The 18,769-nt window shown below is 54.3% G+C and overlaps 5 protein-coding genes across 5 annotated transcripts; 2 read left to right on the top strand and 3 right to left on the bottom strand.

Moving 5' to 3' along the window:
* Positions 1 to 145: 145 nt before the first annotated feature.
* Positions 146 to 1,123, bottom strand: POSPLADRAFT_1043463 (hypothetical protein; the record flags this gene model as incomplete). The annotated part of the gene is made up of 7 exons (XM_024478318.1): positions 146 to 160; positions 221 to 284; positions 333 to 561; positions 624 to 788; positions 842 to 926; positions 981 to 1,032; positions 1,083 to 1,123. The coding sequence occupies 7 exons, from the start codon at positions 1,121 to 1,123 to the stop codon at positions 146 to 148; spliced, it is 651 nt and encodes a 216-aa protein (XP_024342678.1).
* Positions 1,124 to 1,244: 121 nt separating this feature from the next.
* POSPLADRAFT_1177360 (hypothetical protein) lies at positions 1,245 to 2,317 on the top strand (the record flags this gene model as incomplete). The annotated part of the gene is made up of 7 exons (XM_024488493.1): positions 1,245 to 1,326; positions 1,383 to 1,494; positions 1,545 to 1,622; positions 1,679 to 1,715; positions 1,763 to 1,847; positions 1,892 to 2,068; positions 2,123 to 2,317. The coding sequence occupies 7 exons, from the start codon at positions 1,245 to 1,247 to the stop codon at positions 2,206 to 2,208; spliced, it is 657 nt and encodes a 218-aa protein (XP_024342677.1). The 3' UTR covers positions 2,209 to 2,317.
* A 236-nt stretch (positions 2,318 to 2,553) lies between these two features.
* Positions 2,554 to 4,213, bottom strand: POSPLADRAFT_1043461 (hypothetical protein; the record flags this gene model as incomplete). The annotated part of the gene is made up of 6 exons (XM_024478317.1): positions 2,554 to 2,957; positions 3,041 to 3,199; positions 3,358 to 3,591; positions 3,652 to 3,745; positions 3,802 to 3,925; positions 3,981 to 4,213. The coding sequence occupies 6 exons, from the start codon at positions 4,211 to 4,213 to the stop codon at positions 2,554 to 2,556; spliced, it is 1,248 nt and encodes a 415-aa protein (XP_024342676.1).
* Positions 4,214 to 4,666: 453 nt separating this feature from the next.
* POSPLADRAFT_1133136 (hypothetical protein) lies at positions 4,667 to 6,524 on the top strand (the record flags this gene model as incomplete). The annotated part of the gene is made up of 8 exons (XM_024484304.1): positions 4,667 to 4,853; positions 4,924 to 5,083; positions 5,162 to 5,264; positions 5,336 to 5,576; positions 5,711 to 5,792; positions 5,874 to 6,106; positions 6,167 to 6,316; positions 6,400 to 6,524. 8 exons carry the CDS (start codon positions 4,667 to 4,669, stop codon positions 6,522 to 6,524), a joined length of 1,281 nt encoding a protein of 426 aa, XP_024342675.1.
* A 500-nt stretch (positions 6,525 to 7,024) lies between these two features.
* Positions 7,025 to 9,201, bottom strand: POSPLADRAFT_1130960 (hypothetical protein; the record flags this gene model as incomplete). The annotated part of the gene is made up of 6 exons (XM_024484009.1): positions 7,025 to 7,318; positions 7,575 to 7,599; positions 8,195 to 8,316; positions 8,502 to 8,527; positions 8,749 to 8,917; positions 9,013 to 9,201. The coding sequence occupies 6 exons, from the start codon at positions 9,199 to 9,201 to the stop codon at positions 7,025 to 7,027; spliced, it is 825 nt and encodes a 274-aa protein (XP_024342674.1).
* Positions 9,202 to 18,769: the final 9,568 nt, after the last annotated feature.

The following is an 18,769-nucleotide window of genomic DNA, read 5'->3' as shown; positions in this document are numbered from 1 at the left end:
ATAGCCTATGAGCTGGTAAGGGCGGCTGCTACGGAGACTCGAACATCGACGTTCACGGATTTGACGGCCGCGTCAGTAAATAGTATCTCTTGGGATGTATTTGATGTGAGCGTATGAGTTCCGCGAACGAAGGATTCCAGGCATATCATCTGCCATCGTTCTGCTCATCGCTATGGAGAAGCTCGCAGTTCAAAGAGGTGTCAAGGCAAAGTGATGTCACATACCGCCGTCTGCTATTCTGTACCCTGATGAATAGCCAATCCACGGCCGCGCGCACGCCGGTCCTGAAACAAGTCAGCAAGCGCACTTCATTATGCAGTATGAGTGCGCACCCTTCTAGAGCAGATATGCCCATCACGTCCAGACTTGCCATGCGATCTCTGCGTTGTTCCAACTCGACTTCGTCGCCGTATCGTCGTCGTGCGGCATCTTGCTTTCCCCGGTACCATTCCTCATAGTCGTTCCGGATCTCCTCAACAGACAGGCTTTGAGGGCTATCTTGCTTATTGGCAAGCAGAAGGAGGGGTACATCTAGAATCTTCGGTGATGAAAGCACGCTATCTTAGCGTCCTTGCATAGTATCAGCAGCAGTTACAGAACGGCCAGTATTTGACAATACATACCGAATACTTCCCACCCCTCGGCCAGTCTGTCGCGGTCTTGGGCATCTATGACGAAGGCCACAGCGTGACAGTCATCGTAGTATCTGTGCCAGATGGACCGGATACCACGTTGACCACCCAAGTCCCAGAATTGAAGGATTGTGGATGGCAGAGTTATCTTGCCCACTGTTCGGCACAAGTCAAACCAACCGCACCAGACAAGTTCACAGATGACGTACTATTCTGACCGACAGTGGGTCCTATCTTGTCTGGAGGAAGGCCAGGGGTATCATTGTATAGCGTCTTAATCTTCTCTAACAATGTCTACAAGACAACTCAGGATATCCCAACGGGGTCGTTCCCCAAGTAACAACACACCGTCTTGCCGGCGCCATCAAGGCCCAAGATGATCACAGAGAATTCCTCCTTGCTGGAAAGATTGGTCTTAGTGGCGACATGAGAACGCTGCGAGAACCAAACCTGGTGAAGTAATCGTAAAAGCCTTTGAGTAAATGGTACATGATAGAGAACAAAGGCGGTTCGTGGTTAGGGTCACTGCATGCCCTTTCCCGGCGGGCCGCACGCCGACCGTGACGCGGGGGTACATCTCAGGCGCTTGCAAGCACCTCCCCGTCGTGCAACATGGGATTCTATTCGTCGTACTTCACCTATGGCTTTCCATCTTTCCTCGCGGTCGTAATAGCCCTCTACCTACTCTTTACCGGTGAGCGGCTAAGCACTTCCGAAGGCGCGTGGTCGTGACATACCAGTGCTGTCCAGGATCTGGAGAAGCGTTCAATGTCGGTCGCTTCCTGGAGGAGACTAGCCCGTATGCGTGGGCATCGACAGGGGTGGGTCTGTGCATAGGACTGAGCGTGCTCGGGGCAGGATGGTATGCTGAGGTCTGTTCGCTCTATGGGAATAGGCTCACGTAGCCCGCAGGGGGATCTTTGTGACGGGCTCTTCGATCCTTGGTGGTGGTGTCAGAGCACCGCGGATACGGACCAAGAACCTCATCAGGTACGTTCCAACATCGCGTATCTCAAAATGCTCTTTTTGAACTGACTCCGATGCAGCATCATCTTCTGTGAAGTCGTGGCCATCTACGGAGTTGTAAGCCGCCCCAAGCGTTCACGAACCAGTCCACTGAAATTGCGCAGATTATTGGCATCGTGTACTCAGCCAAGATCACAAGTGTCCCCGAGTTGCAGCTCTACACCCGGGAGAATTACTTCACAGGCGAGCGTTCACCGGCAGCGTTCGCAATTATCAGGCTCATGTATTGTCAGGCTTCGCTCTCTTCTGGGGCGGCCTCACGGTAGGAGCGTGCAACTTGCTGTGCGGTGTCTGTGTGGGCATCACCGGTTCCACCGCTGCATTAGCAGATGCTGCTGACCCGGACCTCTTCGTGAAGATTCTGATCGTCGAGGTATTCGGTAGCATCCTGGGACTCTTCGGACTCATCGGTACGTCCTCCCAACTCTTCAGTCATAAAAGCTGACAGCCATATCGTGACGCAGTTGGATTGCTTATGATAGGCAGTGCAGGAGAATTTACCGCTGCCGCCTCTGCTGCTGTTGTGTCACCTTACGTCACTGTACATTGAAACAGCGTATTTCTAAGTCTGCGAAGCATTCAGCCCCACACCTTCCTTCCACCGTTCAGCAAAACACTATGGTTATGTCTGTATCCGGGCAGATGTATGACAGGCATGCACTGTACAAGTGCCGTGTTGAGGTATAAGAGAACGATTGTCAGGAATATGAGTTGCTGTTCAACGTCCATGATCAACATAATATGAGAACATCTAGCAAAACCTACGGCATATATGGTAGTGATACAAGAGGTACAAATGTCTAGCGATACAGGACAGAAGATGAGTGAGTGTGTGCTCAGCTATATTATGGAGACGGATAGATGCATGATAGTGGATGTGCCGGCAACGTGGATGTCAACGACATCGAAGAGAGGCTCCCGACTTGTTTCGCCGTGGGTGGCCGTAGGGCTGCACAACGAAGGATGCCAGCTCTATCTTGCAGTCATCGCTGAACGAATCGATCTCTTCATTGACACCTTCCTCATCTGTGTCGTCGTCGTCGTCGCCAGGAGAATTGGGACGCCGTGTCTCTTGTCCGAATCGCTGTAGATCCTCACGCGTTAGCAGCATGGGAGACCTCTGTCTCCGTCTCAGATCTGATTCGGTTGCAAAATGGCGCAGCCTCGGGGCGGGACGGAAAGGGAGCATAGTAGATGGATCTCCAGGTGAGAAGCTGGGAAACGTTCGTAAACGTCTCGGGGAGGCTTGGGCTTCGCGTCTTGGTGATTGTGGGCTTGTCATATTTCTGTCCAAGCTATCTGAGGACATAATCGAGTCGATGTCTGTATTGATATGGCACAATATAAGGAACAGTATATTCAGCTGACGTGACCAGGCGTACCGTCAACAGTCGTGTCTAGTCGTCGGAGAGCATCATGTCGCCTATTTCGGAGAATAGGCGACGACCGCAGTCCCGTTGATGGAGAAACAGGTTGTCGGATGGGCTGTGAAGTGGACGGACCAGACAAAAGTTCAGTAGTTCCAGAAGAGTCCGACTGGGCTGAATTGCGATCACGTCGGCTGCCGAGAACATAATTGCGTTCAAACACCTGACCCGCCGAGAGTTCTTCATGTGGGGGAGGCACTCTATGGCCTGTATGAGAAGCGAGCACGACAGTCAGTCGCTAGGTTACCGAAAGACGTGACGGGAGACCGCACAATGATTTTGTTCCGCCGGATCTGAGGGCTGGCAAATGGTGTACAGACGTGCAGGGAAAGGGATTTTGGTGCCGCAGGGGACATCATCTGTCAGACCATCATAAGAAGACGGCCGGGATGATGCCGGACTGATCTCTGTAGGCGAATCGCAGAGCACTGGAAAGTCGGCCTTCCCACAGTCGGTTTGGGTCCCGGCCGGGAGACGCCATCTGTCAAGACAACTATTGCTGCCATCTGCCACATGCACATAGAATAGTCAGAAGCAACCCTAATAGGAGGATGGAAGCCACATACGGGAAGTCAATCGGGACTCCTGCGTGATCCTTCCCGCATTGGAGCTGTATCTCTCAGGTCTCCCGAGCCCGTCCTGGGACTTCCGGATGACCGCCTACAACGAACAGGAAGTTGTGAGCGGGACAGTAGCTACAGACAACTGGTGCATACCTTGACCTCTCCAAAGTACGAGGACGCACGAGACTTGTATCGCGATGCACGCGAGACTGCCTCGAAGGACAATCTATGAGGGCTGGAGAAGAAATCATCCAGTGCTTCCCTTTCGACTATTAGGCTGTCCGTTGCGAGTGTGAGCGGCGCATTAGCGTAGCATTCCATAGACCACGCACCCGTCGTGGATTGTCTGCAAGTCCCACATTTCCGCCCGCGATAGAAGGCTGAGGTGGGAGCTGAGTTCAGCGAGAGCGGCACTCCTGTACTCGTCGCCCTTGCCCAGAAGCTCCTCGAGGGTAGACCTCCAGAATCGCCTAAGCTCAGTTATATGGGCCTTGACGGGGAGCTGAGGCGGCGCTGGCAGAGAGGTGGGCGAGACAAGCGAGCTCCAGTACCTCTTCATCGTCATGGTCTCATGGATAGATGGACAGTGGAAGAGCGCTGCAAGGCCGTGCTGCTTTTAGACGTATGATGGCACATCATGATATCCAAAGACTTCTTATAGATGAGTCCCTGAAGTGAGCCCAGGGCGCGGGAAGCTCCACATCCACCATTGTCACCGAGACAATTCTCCATCCTATGGCGACGGGGTTAGAGAAAGTACAAGGGAGGGGTGGCCGTTGCACGGCGGCTGCTGTCTGATCAATGTAGGTGCCTGTGGGTCCCTGACTCGTGTTAAGAGAACAACAAAAATGGCGGCGCCAGCAGGTGTCCCCCCTACGCCTCATGTCCGAAAGCTGGGGACACAAGAATGTTTCATCTTAATATCGGTTGCTGAAGGAAGAAGAAGAAATGCAAGGCGCTAGTCTATAAAGGCAGTTGCACTCAGCGCTTTCCTGATACGGATGTCAGAGACGGCTCGATGGCACGTGAGCTGGAACCGTTGATTGGTCTGTCCAGCCTCTTGTCCTTCTGCGCAGCGTTGCGCAGTGCACAGCTACGGGACTATCATAAATTGCTGGAAACATTATATTACTGCAATCCCTTCTTGAGTGAAGTCATGTCGAATTCCGCAGAGCACCCACCCACATACGCCGAAGGCGACAACGGTGCGCCCATGGTCACAGTTCTATGCTTCTAGAATGGAGCGCTCACGTCGGCCTGATACCTGTGGCATAGGCGATGGACATGGCGCTGTGCCAGAATTCGAAGCCCATGCTACCGAGGGAACACCAGATGCAGCTCTCCCCCCGGTTTCGCAGCCTCAGGATGAACACGATGAGGCCCCGCAGGTCGCTGCACTCCGCAGCATGTTTCCCGATTTTGATAGTACCGTCCTGTAAGATTACAATCCCACATTGCACATCTCGCTCTCGTGCGTTCTAATCTACGTACTGCGCTCGGTCCATGCCCGAAGGCAATCCGTCCTGGAGTCCGTCGACTACAACCAGGATCGTGCGATTGATGTCCTGCTCGGGATGAGTGATCCCGAGTATGTATCGACTGCGGTGTCCCCACCCGTACGCATCCACTTTGACTGCACACTGCAGTCCCCGTGCCATGTTTACCCCGTGTTGACGCGGCTAAGCAGCCTGAACACGACCTGGCACTTGATGAACAGCTGGCCCGCCAGCTGGCGCTTGAGGACGAACATCAGGCCCCTCGCGCTCGGGGTCAGGCATGGCCCCGTAGGGGCGATGTACCCTACGAAGCACGGCACCGGACGCCTGGACAGCCACAGTCGCAACAGCAACAACAGCAACAATACGTCACGGGAAGTGAACGAGGGGACTTTCAGGAGTTACAGGAAACACTGGGGCGCATGGCCGAAAGTAAGTAGTGCCAGTAGTGCTGTTCGTCTCGACTACAGCCAGCGGTCGTCAGGCTGCGAGTTATGGTAACAACTGCAGCTGAGCCCGTTGATTCGGATGAAGACATTAGTGCTGATGGACACCTGAACCCACAGGCGGTAAACGAACTTTCAGCTCCATTGTCTCAAAGGCCAAAGCCAAGATCAATGAATACAATCAGCAGAATAGCCAACCACGGTACGTATGCCCGTTACTTCAAGTGTCCAGAAGGGTTTACGTGTCGATTCGTTTTGCGCTTCCTATCCGAATACGGCGTAGGCCCGGCCAGACATCAGCACGACCAACAGAGCAACGATGGGATGCCGCTCCGACGGCACAGCTCGATCGCCATACGGCCGCGGAGGCATACTCACAACAATACTACGCGCAGAACAGGGAATCGAACGCACCGCCGGCCAGAGAGACGCGTACCCCCCCTCTTGTTACTCTGCAAGATGGCAGGAGCTCGTCAAACGATTACAGACAGGTGACAGGATATGACGTAGGTCCCAGTAAGTGATCAACGGAAGCTTCTGATTATGCTTCACATCGTTCACCTGGACGTCTGGTAGAGCTAGATTCCCCCCTGCCCTCCGCCAGTGCCACAGTCCGCCCATCTAGCCCCCAGAACGCGGCCAACAGGTCTTCAATATCGTCTGCACGCCCATCCGGCGAGACCTCGCAGCGTCCGCTCTCTGCAAGCGGGGACCCAATTGATGGAGGTACGTCCTTATGGACCGGCTGTCCTCATTGCCATCCTACACTATGAAGCAACGTTGCATGAGCATTAATATACGGCCTGTAGCAAAGCTCGGCTTATTACCGAAGAGGGCCGTGTCCTTGATAAACACCTCCCAAGTGCCGCACAAATCAGAGGAGGAGGATGAGTTGGAATATGTTGAGAATCCATTCGAGGAAGGCCATAATTGAATCGTTAGAGATGGACAACCGGCTGACGACGATCTGTAATATTGCTAAGCTTTCTGTCATAAAGAACCGTCTTCCGTGTACAACAGTTATTGAACATTATCTTGGCATTTCATAAGGTGGTCGTATGTCTCACAATTATGCATGACGTCTGGCTGCATGTAGGAAAGATTGTAATATGCACCCGCTGCGCGGGAAGCGGCTCGCGAAGCGCTTTATTCTACGTCGCACTGCCGTTGAAAGACGTATTGATAGGACAATTATTTATACCTGAGTCAGTGAAATTCCCAAGAGAAGCCTTAAGTTTCAGGACATTTGGTGAAGCTGTATGGCAGCGGGCCACAGTGACTGGGCGTCTAACTGCTGTTCGTGCAGTTATACTTACACAGCCAGACCGTCAGATAGACTGAGGTCCCGCTCACCGTTCAACGTGTCGCCGCCGCCCTGACGCCTCGCTCTCGTCACGTGCGTGTCCCGGGACATGCTGACATAATGATATTCCTTTATCGGGTAGTCACGCCCGTGTCCCGTACCAGGAAAGCTCGCTTCGCTCCAGGCTCCTTCCCGCCGTCTTCGGGATTTAGGAGGAGCTTCATCGGACAGCGGTCCTCATAGCTAAATCCTAAGTGCTGGGCAGTGCATTCGGGATGTGTGGGAATGCGACAACGGGCAATGCTGATCCCATCAAAGCTATTGGCCTTTGGGCCATTACGCTTTGATGCTGCTCTGCGCGCCACTGCGATCCACATCCCTTTGTCACCACCTCCTCTTTTCCCCAGCTTTTTGTCCTCACTTAGCTTTTCTCATGTATATATACTTGCTGCGAGCATGCAGAAGACCTCAGCCATCTCATGCATTGCTCGCAGGTACATTGTCATGAGTTGGTACAGTGTCTAGCTGTTTTTTAACTTTTTCCTTTTTGCGGGCTCAAACCCGCGACCTCTGTACTATAGGCTCGAATGGACAAGTCCTTATCTACTGTACAATTAGATTAGATGGGATGGCAGTGCACGGCACAGCTTGGGCTCCGCTGACACAGCCGCTCTGACTCACCGGCCCCCGGGACTGCGTCAGCATGCTGCACACGGACCAGCTGCGCACAGACCAGCGCGCACAGCCTGCCCTTATCTCCCCATGTATATAAGCCGGCCTCTGCTGCCCTAGGGACCTCAGTTTCGACCTCTTGTCCCTAGGTCAGTAAGCTCCCATTTGTATCCTTTACTTACCTCTACTAACTAATACATTTCTTGTTCCTAGCCTTAGGTTTGAGCCTAGCTCACCATCGCTTCGGTAAGATAAGTCGAACACCCCCAGCTTTTGGTTTTCCCCTGTTGCTCGACCCTAAGTCGCGACATTAGGTCGAAACCCCCCAACGCTGCTGGTGTTCCAAAACAAAACACTCATCTCTCCTCTCCTATAGGTTGGGTGGTGCGCACCCCTACTATACCCTACGATACTTAGATAGCCTACAATACATCGCCACCACTTAAGGGACAAACTCTTCGGTATCTGCACTTCAGTGGACGATACTTGTCCTCACGGACGCGTGGCTTAGGTTCCTGCTGCATACTAGCCAAAAGCAGTACTGGGCCCCACGTGAACTGCGAACCTTAGTGTCTTCTCGGGCGCCGTAGGTGTAAGCTAGCTAGCACGGCCTTTCGTAGCATGCACACCTCCCCTTCCTTCCCCCATCACCGTGGCTGACGAAGTCTTCGACTGCTCTCGACTTGAGCACGCCTTCGACACCCAGGAGCAGGTCGACGTCTCTCGCGACGATCCGGAAAGCAACAGAAACCTAGCCCCTTTCTTCATCTGTGATCGGCAACCGTGCCCTAATCGCACTCCACGGTCCATCACTACCGACGAAGGGCGCTATGTGCCAATCCGACGAGTCCAGCACCCCAGCGGCCCTGCACTCCGGTACGCTGGCACTTCAAGATCCACATCTCGCCACATCACTCCTGCCCCGTCTCGACCTACCTCCCCAGGCACCCACATCCCCCAACCTGTCGCCAGTACAGGTCAAGCGCAAGGAGATCCCCATCTCCCTCGAGGAACTGAGGCAGTCGCACAGCCTACAGCGACCCCTCAAGCGATCCCCCAGCCCTCCTTGGGGCCGTGGTTGGAAAGGCCTCCCAAGACCGAGCCCCGCGACACTCCACCGCATTCTTGGGCCAGCTCGTCGTCAGCGGTCACCACCTCGACTTCAGTCCCTGTCCTATGTCACCCCGCCTCCGGGCTTCCTCAATCGTCTTCACCGCCGTCGCCGCTGCGAGGCCGCTCGAGCACTTGTTCCTCGCGAAGTTCGCCCGGCGGACAGTCACAACAGTCGCCTCCATCCGCGGGCAGTCCTTCATCCCCCTTGTCGCCGATAATGTCCTCTCCTGCTGCTGCCCCTGATAAGGAGACATTGAAGCTCCTCCTCCTGCTCCGATATGATGGGAAGTCAGTGGTCGAATGCAACCGCTTCATCTCGCAGTTGCTCATCTACTGGACGATCAACACGGCCCTCTCTTCCCTTGAGCTGAAGATTCAGGTTGCCCTCAGTCTCCTCGATGGTGATGCGTGAGCTTGGGCCACCCCCATCTTCTCCCAGCTCGCCTCTGTCCAAATCGGGATCCAGGGAGCGACGACCCCCTTCGCCGACAAAGCGGCCTTCCTTAAGGCATTTAAGGCCCATTTTGGCAATCTTGACGACGCTGCCGCGGCACAGGTGGAGCTCGCCAAGCTCTGTGCCGACAAAACCATGCGCGAGAAGCGCACCGCCGCAGAATTCTCTGCGCTGTTCAAGGGTCTGGCAGACCGTTCCGGGTATGGGAACCTGGAACTACGCAACAAGTACCTGAGCGGCATCCCTTCCCGCGTCTATTGAAAGCTCGAGCTCGAAACCTTTGCCACGTGGCAAGCCGCTGACAAGCGCGCCACTGAGGTCGAGCAAATCCTCGACGTCAGCCGGGCTCGTCGGCCCGAGCTAAACAGCTTCTTCTCAGCTCAAGGCCGAGGACGCGGAGGGGCACGTGGTGGTGCACCCCAATCCCACGCAGCTTCGGCCAGCATCAATGCGGCTGTCGGAAAAGGAAACTTCCCCAGCAGTTGTTACGGCTGTGGAAAGCAAGGGTACCAACGCTTTGAGTGCCCCAATTGTAAGGACAAGCCTTACACAAAACGCGCCGACGCGCGGGCTACGGTTGCCTCGGGTTCCACCCAGGCAGCGACAAGTGCCCCTGTCGCTTCATCCTCAGCGAGTACAAGCGCCGCTTCAGCAAAATCGGATATTTCCGAGCTGGCGGACTTGATAGCACAGATGAAGTCAATGCGCGAGGAGCTTGAGCACTATCGGGCGATGAAGGAGGAGGGTTTTTGATCCGGTCCGTGCTTCGTGCCGCATGCATCGGGCCAAGTATATCGTGTAATAAGTATAACGTATTGTCAACTGCGATGGTGTACGAATTGGACCAGGGGTCCCAACATTTTCACATCCCAGTTCAACTTCAAGGGAAAAGACAGCACAAGGACATAATTGCTATGGTGGACAGCGGAGCCACCACGAAGTTTATCAACAAGTGATTCATTATAGAAAATAAGGTGCAAACGCGGAAATTGAAAGAACCAATTCCGCTATACAATATCGACGGCACCCTGAATAAGGATGGAAGCATCTCAGAGGTAGCGGTGCTACAGATGCACATAGGAGAACATGTCGAGAAGACAGTGTTCACGGTCACGGACTGTAAGGATTTACATGCATGCGCCGGTCTCACATCATAACCTCTACACCAAAAGGGCGCAATGTCAAGCTTGGCTTGACATCTGACCGGAGGTATATATGCTGATCATATGCCAACTCATGACACGGACATTGGTCCAGAGGATGTAATCGTTGGGTTAGACTGGCTACGTGAGCACAACCCCGAGATCGATTGGGAAAAAGGCTCCCTCAAATTATCACGATGCCCTGAAACATGCAGTGCCAGGAGAATTGGCCGAATGGAGCAAGCAGCGACTGCGCGTGATACGGGGGTCAGGCCCACGGCACGCAGGTGTTCGCCGAAGTCCAAACGGTCGGTCATAGGTGCCTGCCGGAGTAAGGTACTCCCGGACTGTGAACCCGAAGAAGATCCAGCGGAAGTAGAGTGGGACAAGGCTGACTTGATCGAAGCCTGGGAGCAAGGTGTCACGCTTCCCGGCGCCCCTCAGCTGTTTGTCGCAGCAGGGCATACGTACTCCTAGCTGTTCGCTGAGGAGGAGATCAAAAAGAAGGTCATTAAGACTGCCGAGGAGTCGGTACCTAAACAATACCACGAGTTCCTGAATGTCTTCTCCAAAGAAGCGTCAGAACGGCTACCCAAAAGGAAGCCTTATGATCACACAATCGAACTCGTACCCGGCTACTCGACGTTCCACTCGAAGGTGTATCCCCTATCAAACAATGAGCAGGAGGAACTCGATAAGTTCCTAAAGGAGCAACTAGCAAAGGGCTACATACGGGAATTGAAGTCACCAATCTTGTCCCCCTTCTTCTTCATCAAAAAGAAGGAAGGAACACTTCGACCAGTGCAGGATTACCGCCGGTTGAATGCAATCACTGTCAAAAATCACTACCTGCTGCCACTGATTGCCGAGATGGTGGACAAGCTCCATGGTGCTACGCTCTTTACCAAGTTCGATGTCAGATGGGGATATAACAATGTCCAGATCAAAGCTGGTGACGAGTGGAAGGCGGCCTTCATAACTAACCGGGGACTATACGAACCTCTGGTGATGTTCTTTGGCCTCACTAATTCCCCCACGACCTTCCAGGCAATGATGAACGAGATCTTCCATAATCTCATTGTCGGTGGCAAGATCCTCGTGTACCTGGATGACATACTCATCTTCTCCACCAACAAAAAGGAGCATGAAAAAGTCACACGTGAAGTTCTTTGTCGCCTTCAGGACAATGATCTGTTCCTGAAGCCTGAGAAATGTGAGTGGGATGTCCCCAAGGTCGACTACGTCGGCTATGTGTTTGGTGGCGATGAGGTGGCGATGGATCCCGCGAAGCTGAAAGGTATCAATGAGTGGCCGGTGCCCTGGAACAAAAAAGATGTTCAGAAGTTCCAGGGGTTCTCCAACTTTTACCGCCGCTTCATTAAGGACTTCGCTAAGATCTCGCGACCACTCGACCGGCTCACAGGGAACGACCCATGGCATTGGGGCGAGGAAGAGCAGCATGCCTTTGATGAGCTCAAGTGCCTCTTTGCTACCACACCAGTCTTGGCATTGTATGACCCAAATCAAGAGACACGTATTGAGGTTGATGCCTCGGGCTACGCCACTGGTGGTGTGTTGATGCAGAAGTAGGACGACGGCAAATGGCACCCCATCGCCTACCGATCTCACACTATGGACCCAGCCCAGCGTAACTATGGGATCTACGATAAGGAGATGCTCACGATCATTGAGGCACTGGACGACTGGCGCCACTATCTCAAGGGTTTACCCAATCAGTTTGAGATTGTCACCGATCACAAAAACCTCGAATACTGGTGCACGTCCCAGCACCTCACGCGTTGTCAAGCGCGATGGTCGCTATTCCTGGCTTGCTTCGATTTCTGCATCACACACAAGGCTGGAACGTCGAATGGAAAAGCTGATGCCCTGTCACGCCGATCAGACCATCAGGTGGGCGATGAGGACAATAATACCGATCAGGTGGTTCTCAAGCCAGAGCGCTTCCGCATCGCCTCCGCCAGACGCGGTCATGCCTCGGTGACAGCCGATCAGTCGCTTCTGAAGTGCATTCGGGAATGTTCGGAGAAGGATCGGGAGGTGGCTGAGGCACTTGAAAAGGTGCAGGACCTCAGGCTGCCCCGGCTGCAAAGGGGTTTCGAGGAGTGGAATGCCGAACAAGGGCTCCTGTTGTTCCGCGGATGCGTATATGTCCCAAAGAACGCAGAGCTCCGGCGGGATATAGTCAAGATCCACCACGACTCGCCGATTGCCGGACATGGTGGTCGTGCCAAAACCCTGGAGCTCGTATCACGAAACTACTGGTGGCCTGGGATGTCTAAATTTGTCAATGAGTATGTAAGCACCTGTGATGTGTGCAACCGTACCAAGACATTCCCAGCCAAGCCCCAAGGTCCGCTGAAGCCGAATGAGATCCCCGAGTGCCCGTGGCAGATCATCACCACAGATATGATCATCGGCTTGTCGAAGTCTGATGGGTTCGACTCGATCCTGGTTACCGCCGACCGCTTCACAAAGCAGGTCCACTTCTCGGCCTGTCATGAGACCCTGACAGCAGAAGGTGCAGCAGACCTGTACATCCGCAATGTGTTCAAGCATCATGGGGCCCCTGCCAAAGTCATATCAGACCGAGGTCCCCAGTTTGCTTCAAAGTATCTCCATGCGGTGTACAAAGGACTGGGGATCGAACCGGCACTGTCTACAGTGTTCCACCCTCAGACGGACGGCCAGACTGAGCGCTGGAATCAGGAGATCGAGCAATACCTGTGTGCTTTCACAAGCCACAGGCAGGATGATTGGGCGAAGCAGTTGCCGCTCGCGGAATTCGCACTGAACAACCGAGTTCACTCCGTGACCGGGCACTCCCCCTTCTTTCTGCATCAGGGGTACAATCCTGAGATCCAGGTTCGGATCAATCCAATGTCCGCAATGCCCGCTGCTGCCGATCGGCTTAAGATCCTGAAGGAGATTCACAACGATACGTGCTCTGTGCTTGAGTTGTCAGCCGAGCGCATGAAAATATACTACGACAAGCACGTGCAGGAGGCACCGGTCTTTGCACCGCGGGACAAGGTCTGTCGCGACTTAGGGTCGAGCGACAGGGGAAACACAGACTTTGAAGGATGCTGGGGGCGTTCGACTGGATCTTACCGAAGCGATGGTGAGCAAGGCTCAAACCTAAGGCTAGGGACAAGTAATATATTAGTTAGTTAAGTAAGAAAAGGAATACAAGTGAGGGCTTACTGACCTAGGGACAAGAGGTCAAAACTGAGGTCCCTAGGGCAGCAGAGGCCGGCTTATATACAGGGGAGGTTAAGGGCAGGCTGTGCGCATTGGTCTGTGCGCAGCTGGTCCGTGCACAGCATGCCGACGCGGCCCCGGGGGCCGGTGAGTCAGAGCGGCTGTGTCAGCGGAGCCCGAGCTGTGCCGTGCACTGCCGTCCTATCTAATCTGATCGTACAGTAGATAATGACGCGTCCATATCGGGCATATAGTACAGAGGTCGCGGGTTCGAGTCCGCGAAAAGGAAAAAATTAAAAAACGGCTAGACGCCGTGTCAACTCGTGACAGTCATGGGAACTGGCGCACAATGTTGCCAATGCGCCGGCCCTCATAGCCAACTTCCACCGGAAGAATCCGAATGCCCCTCGCCACCTCAATGCCACTGTCTTTAGTGGTCTCAACTTTCAGCTGATGCCTTTGCCGCTGACTGAAGCACGCTGCCGCTCCGGGTGGGAGATGGGCAAGGGCGCCTCGCATGAGGTCATGCGCCATTGAGGGGGGGGGTAATGTCACGACTTGGTATGGCATCTAGCCGTTTTTAATTTTTTCCTTTTCACGGGCTCGAACCCGCGACCTCTGTACTACTTGCCTGATACGGACACGTCGTTATCTACTGTACGATTAGATTAGATGGGACGGCAGTGCACGGCATAGCTCGGCCCCCGCTGACACAGCCGCTCTGACTCACCGGCCCCCGGGGCCGCGTCGGCATGCTGTGCACGGACCAGCTGCGCACGGACCAGTGTGCACAGCCTGCCCTTATCCTCCCCTGTATATAAGCCGGCCTCTGCTGCCCTAGGGACCTCAGTTTCGACCTCTTGTCCCTAGGTCAGTAAGCTCTCTTGTACTTACTTACCTTTCCTTACTAACTAATATATTCTTGTCCCTAGCCTTAGGTTTGAGCGTAGCTCACCATCGCTTTGGTAAGACTTAGTCGGACGCCCCCAGCCGTTAGGTTTTCTCCAGTCGCTTGACCTCAAGTCGCGACAGTTTCAACCTCTTGTCCCTAGGTCAGTAAGCCCCTGTACTTACTTACCTTTCAATAACTAACTAACTTGTCCCTAGCCTTAGGTTTGAGCACTGCTCACCATCGCTTCGGTGAGATTTAGTCGGACGCCCCCAGCTCTTAGGTCTTCCCCTGTCGCTTGACCTCAAGTCGCGACATCAGATGACATTAAAGGCCTGAGTACACCCTGAAAAAATTGACCGCAGTCTTATGCTAGCTGCTCAACTTCACTACTGCGATGTATGTTATATAGACCGTAATAGGCAATAGGGCTGCTCAACTCTCGTTCGTCTGCGGAATGCCTTCCTTTTTTGGTAGGTAGCTCCCACCATAGCTGATCCTGCAGTGTCCTACGGTGTACTACAACTCGTTGGTGAGATGATACTCTAAAAGAGAACAGTTCATTATATATTTCTTGGCGAGCATGTTTGTCTACAGGCATAACGATGTCCATAAGGGACAATAGCGTGCGGTACATACATCGCAAGCGGACAATATACACCGCACCCAAGCTTGTGAGCTAGTTCCTGACCAATTCTTTCAGGACACATGTATTGTATTGAAATGACCTCTTTATAGTCACACTGCAGTCAATTTATATATTGCAAGCACGTCGCTAGTATCCATCATTCACAGGCTGTCACGAGTTGGCATGGCGTCTAGCCGTTTTTTAATTTTTTCCTTTTCACGGACTCGAACCCGCGACCTCTGTACTATATGCCCGATATGGACGCGTCATTATCTACTGTACGATCAGATTAGATAGGACGGCAGTGCACGGCACAGCTCGGGCTCCGCTGACACAGCCGCTCTGACTCACCGGCCCCCGGGGTCGCGTCGGCATGCTGTGCACGGACCAGCTGCGCACGGACCAATGCGCACAGCCTGCCCTTAACCTCCCCTGTATATAAGCCGGCCTCTGCTGCCCTAGGGACCTCAGTTTCGACCTCTTGTCCCTAGGTCAGTAAGCTCCTTTGTATCCTTTACTTACCCTTACTAACTAATACATTTCTTGTCCCTAGCCTTAGGTTTGAGCCTCGCTCACCATCGCTTCGGTAAGAACCAGTCGGACGCCCCTCGCTTCCAGATATTCCCCTGTCGCTCGACCTCAAGTCGCGACATTAGGTCGAAACTCCACAAAGCGACCGGCGTTCTCTTGGAACCCCACACTCACTTTTCCTTTCCCATAGGTCGGGTGGTGCGCACCCATACGGTACACTACGATACGTAGATAGCATACATACATTGCCAACACTAGAGAAACGAACTCTTCAGTACCTGCGCTTCAGTGAGCGGTACTTGTCCTCACGGACGCGTAGCCTTGGTTCCTGCTGCATAATAGTCAAAAGCAGTATTGGGCCCTATGTGAACTGCGAATCTCAGTGTCATCTCGGGCGCCGTAACGTAAGCTAGTGTAGTACGGCCATTTTAGTACGCACACCTCCCCGTCCTCCCCCCATCCAATGTGGCTGCCTGCCAAGGCCAAGTCCACGCATTCGACTCGCAGGACCTCATCGACATCTACATCCCAGACGGCCCTGAGACTGTCATCTATCGTTGCGAGCAGCAGCCGTGCCCGAACTGAACACCTCGATCGATCGCAGAAGACTACCCACACTACAAAGCAATCTGACAAGCGCAACACCCGCTCGGACCCCGAAGTACCCTTGCATCTCGATCCGCCTCGCGGCACTCTCGCCCTGTCTCCCCTACCTTCCGCCTTCCCCAAACTGTCGCCGAGTCCAGTCAAGCTCGAGGAGATCTCCCTCCAGACCCTGCACCAGAGCCAGAGCCTGAGGAGGGTGAGGGTGAAGAAGAAGTCTCGGAGTCCGAGTCCGAGGATTCTGTTGGGTCCACCTCGCCAACAGCACTCGCCCCCGCGTCAGCAGTCCCTGACGTACGTGACCCCCCCACCGAACTTCCTCCAGCGCCTTCACTGCCGACTCCGCCGAGAGGCCGCTCGAGCACTCGCTCCTCTCGAAGTTCGACCGGCGGAAGGCCACCACAGCCGCCTCCGCCCCTGCAGCGTCCTCCGTCCCCCCCGACGCCGGTAATGTCTTCCCCTTCGACCGCCCCCGACAAGGAGACCCTGAAGCTCCTCCTCCCCCTCCGCTACGATGGCAAGACCGTCATCGAGTGCGACAGGTTCCTGTCGCAACTACGTATCTATTGGCTGATCAACACATCGTTGACAACCATTGAGCTCAAGGTACAAGTTGCGCTGAGCCTGCTCGATGGCGATGCCCGCACCTGGGCCACGCCTTACTTCGCCCAACTCGCATCGGTGCAGATGAGTGTGCAAGGGGTTACAACCCCCTTCAGGAACGAAGCGGCCTTCACCGCTGCCTTCAAGGCTCGCTTCGGTAATCTCGACGATGCGGCAGCAGCACAAGTGGAGCTGGCGAAGCTCTGCGCGGACAAGTCGGTCCGCAAAAAACGCACCGCTATGGAGTTCTCCGCGCTGTTCAAGGGTCCAGCGGACCGCTCTGGGTATGGGGACCTGGAGCTACGCGACAAGTACCTGAGCGGCATCCCCTCTCACGTCTATTGAAAGATCGAGCTCGAGACCTTCACCATGTGGCGAGCCGCTGAAAAGCGAGCCACTGAGGTCGAGCAGATCCTCGACATCAGCCGGGCCCGACGGCCCGAGTTGAACAACTTCTTCTCGGCCCGGGGTCGAGGTCGCGGTGGGGCACGTGGTGGTGCACCCTCGTCACACGCAGCTTCGGCCAGCATCAATGCGGCCGTCGGAAAAGGAGACTTCCCCGGCACATGCTTTGGCTGTGGGAAGCAAGGGTACCGACGTTTCGAGTGCCCCAATTGTAAGGACAAGCCTTACACAAAACGCGCCGACGCGCGGGCTACGGTTGCCTCGGGTTCCACCCAGGCAGCGACAAGTGCCCCCGTCGCTTCATCCTCGGCGAGTATAAGCGCCGCTTCAGCGAAATCGGAAAGTTCCGAGCTGGCGGACTTGATAGCACAGATGAAGTCAATGCGCGAGGAGCTTGAGCACTATCGGGCGATGAAGGAGGAGGGTTTTTGATCCGGTCCGTGCTTCGTGCCGCATGCATCGGGCCAAGTATATCGTGTAATAAGTATAACGTATTGTCAACTGCGATGGTGTACGAATTGGACCAGGGGTCCCAGCATTTCCACATCCCGGTGTGCCTTAAAGGAGAAAGACGGCACAAAGATATAGTCGCAATGGTGGACAGCGGAGCCACTACGAAGTTCATCAACAAGCGTTTCATTACGGAGAATCGAGTACGAACGCGGAAATTGAAAGAGCCAATTCCGCTTTACAATATCGATGGAACGCTCAATAAAGACGGAAGCATCTCGGAGGTAGCTGTACTACAGATGCAGATAGGAGAACACGTCGAGAAGACGGTGTTTACGGTCATGGACATAGGTCCAGAGGATGTGATTGTTGGGTTGGATTGGCTACGAGAGCACAACCCTGAAATTGACTGGGAGTCAGGCTCCCTAAAGTTATCATGATGCCCTGAGACGTGCAGTGCCAGGAAGACTGGCCGAATGGAGCAAGCAGCGACTGCACGTGATACGGGGGACAGGTCCACGGCGCGCAGGCATTCGCCGAAGTCCAAACGGTCGGTTATAGGTGCCTGCCGGAGTAAGGTACTCCCGGACTTCGAACCCAAAGAAGATCCAGTGGAAGTAGAGTGGGATGAGGCCGATTTGATCGAAGCCTGGGAGCAAGGCTGTCGCGACTTGAGGTCAAGCGACAGGGGAAGATCTGAAAGCTGGGGGCGTCCGACTAAATCTCACCGAAGCGATGGTGAGCAGCGCTCAAACCTAAGGCTAGGGACAAGATAGTATATTAGTTAGTTAAGTAAGAAAGGAATACAAAGGGGAGCTTACTGACCTAGGGACAAGAGGTCGAAACTGAGGTCCCTAGGGCAGCAGAGGCCGGCTTATATACATGGGGAGATTAGGGCAGGCTGTGCACGTTGGTCCGTGCGCAGCTGGTCTGTGCACAGCATGCCGACGCGGCCCCGGGGGCCGGTGAGTCAGAGCGGCTGTGTCAGCGGGGCCCGAGCTGTGCCGTGCGCTGCCGCCCCATCTAATCTAATCGTACAGTAGATAGTGATGCGTCCATATCAGGCAGGTAGTACAGAGGTCGCGGGTTCGAGCCCGCGAAAAGGAAAAATTAAAAACGGCTAGGCGCCGTGCCAACTCGTGACATTACCCCCCCCTCAACCGGCGC

Source organism: Postia placenta (assembly GCF_002117355.1).
Source record: "Postia placenta MAD-698-R-SB12 unplaced genomic scaffold POSPLAscaffold_2, whole genome shotgun sequence".
Taxonomy (NCBI): domain Eukaryota; kingdom Fungi; phylum Basidiomycota; class Agaricomycetes; order Polyporales; family Adustoporiaceae; genus Rhodonia; species Rhodonia placenta.
The sequence above is the reverse complement of the archived record's forward strand: the minus strand, read 5'-3'. Positions and strand labels throughout refer to the sequence as shown.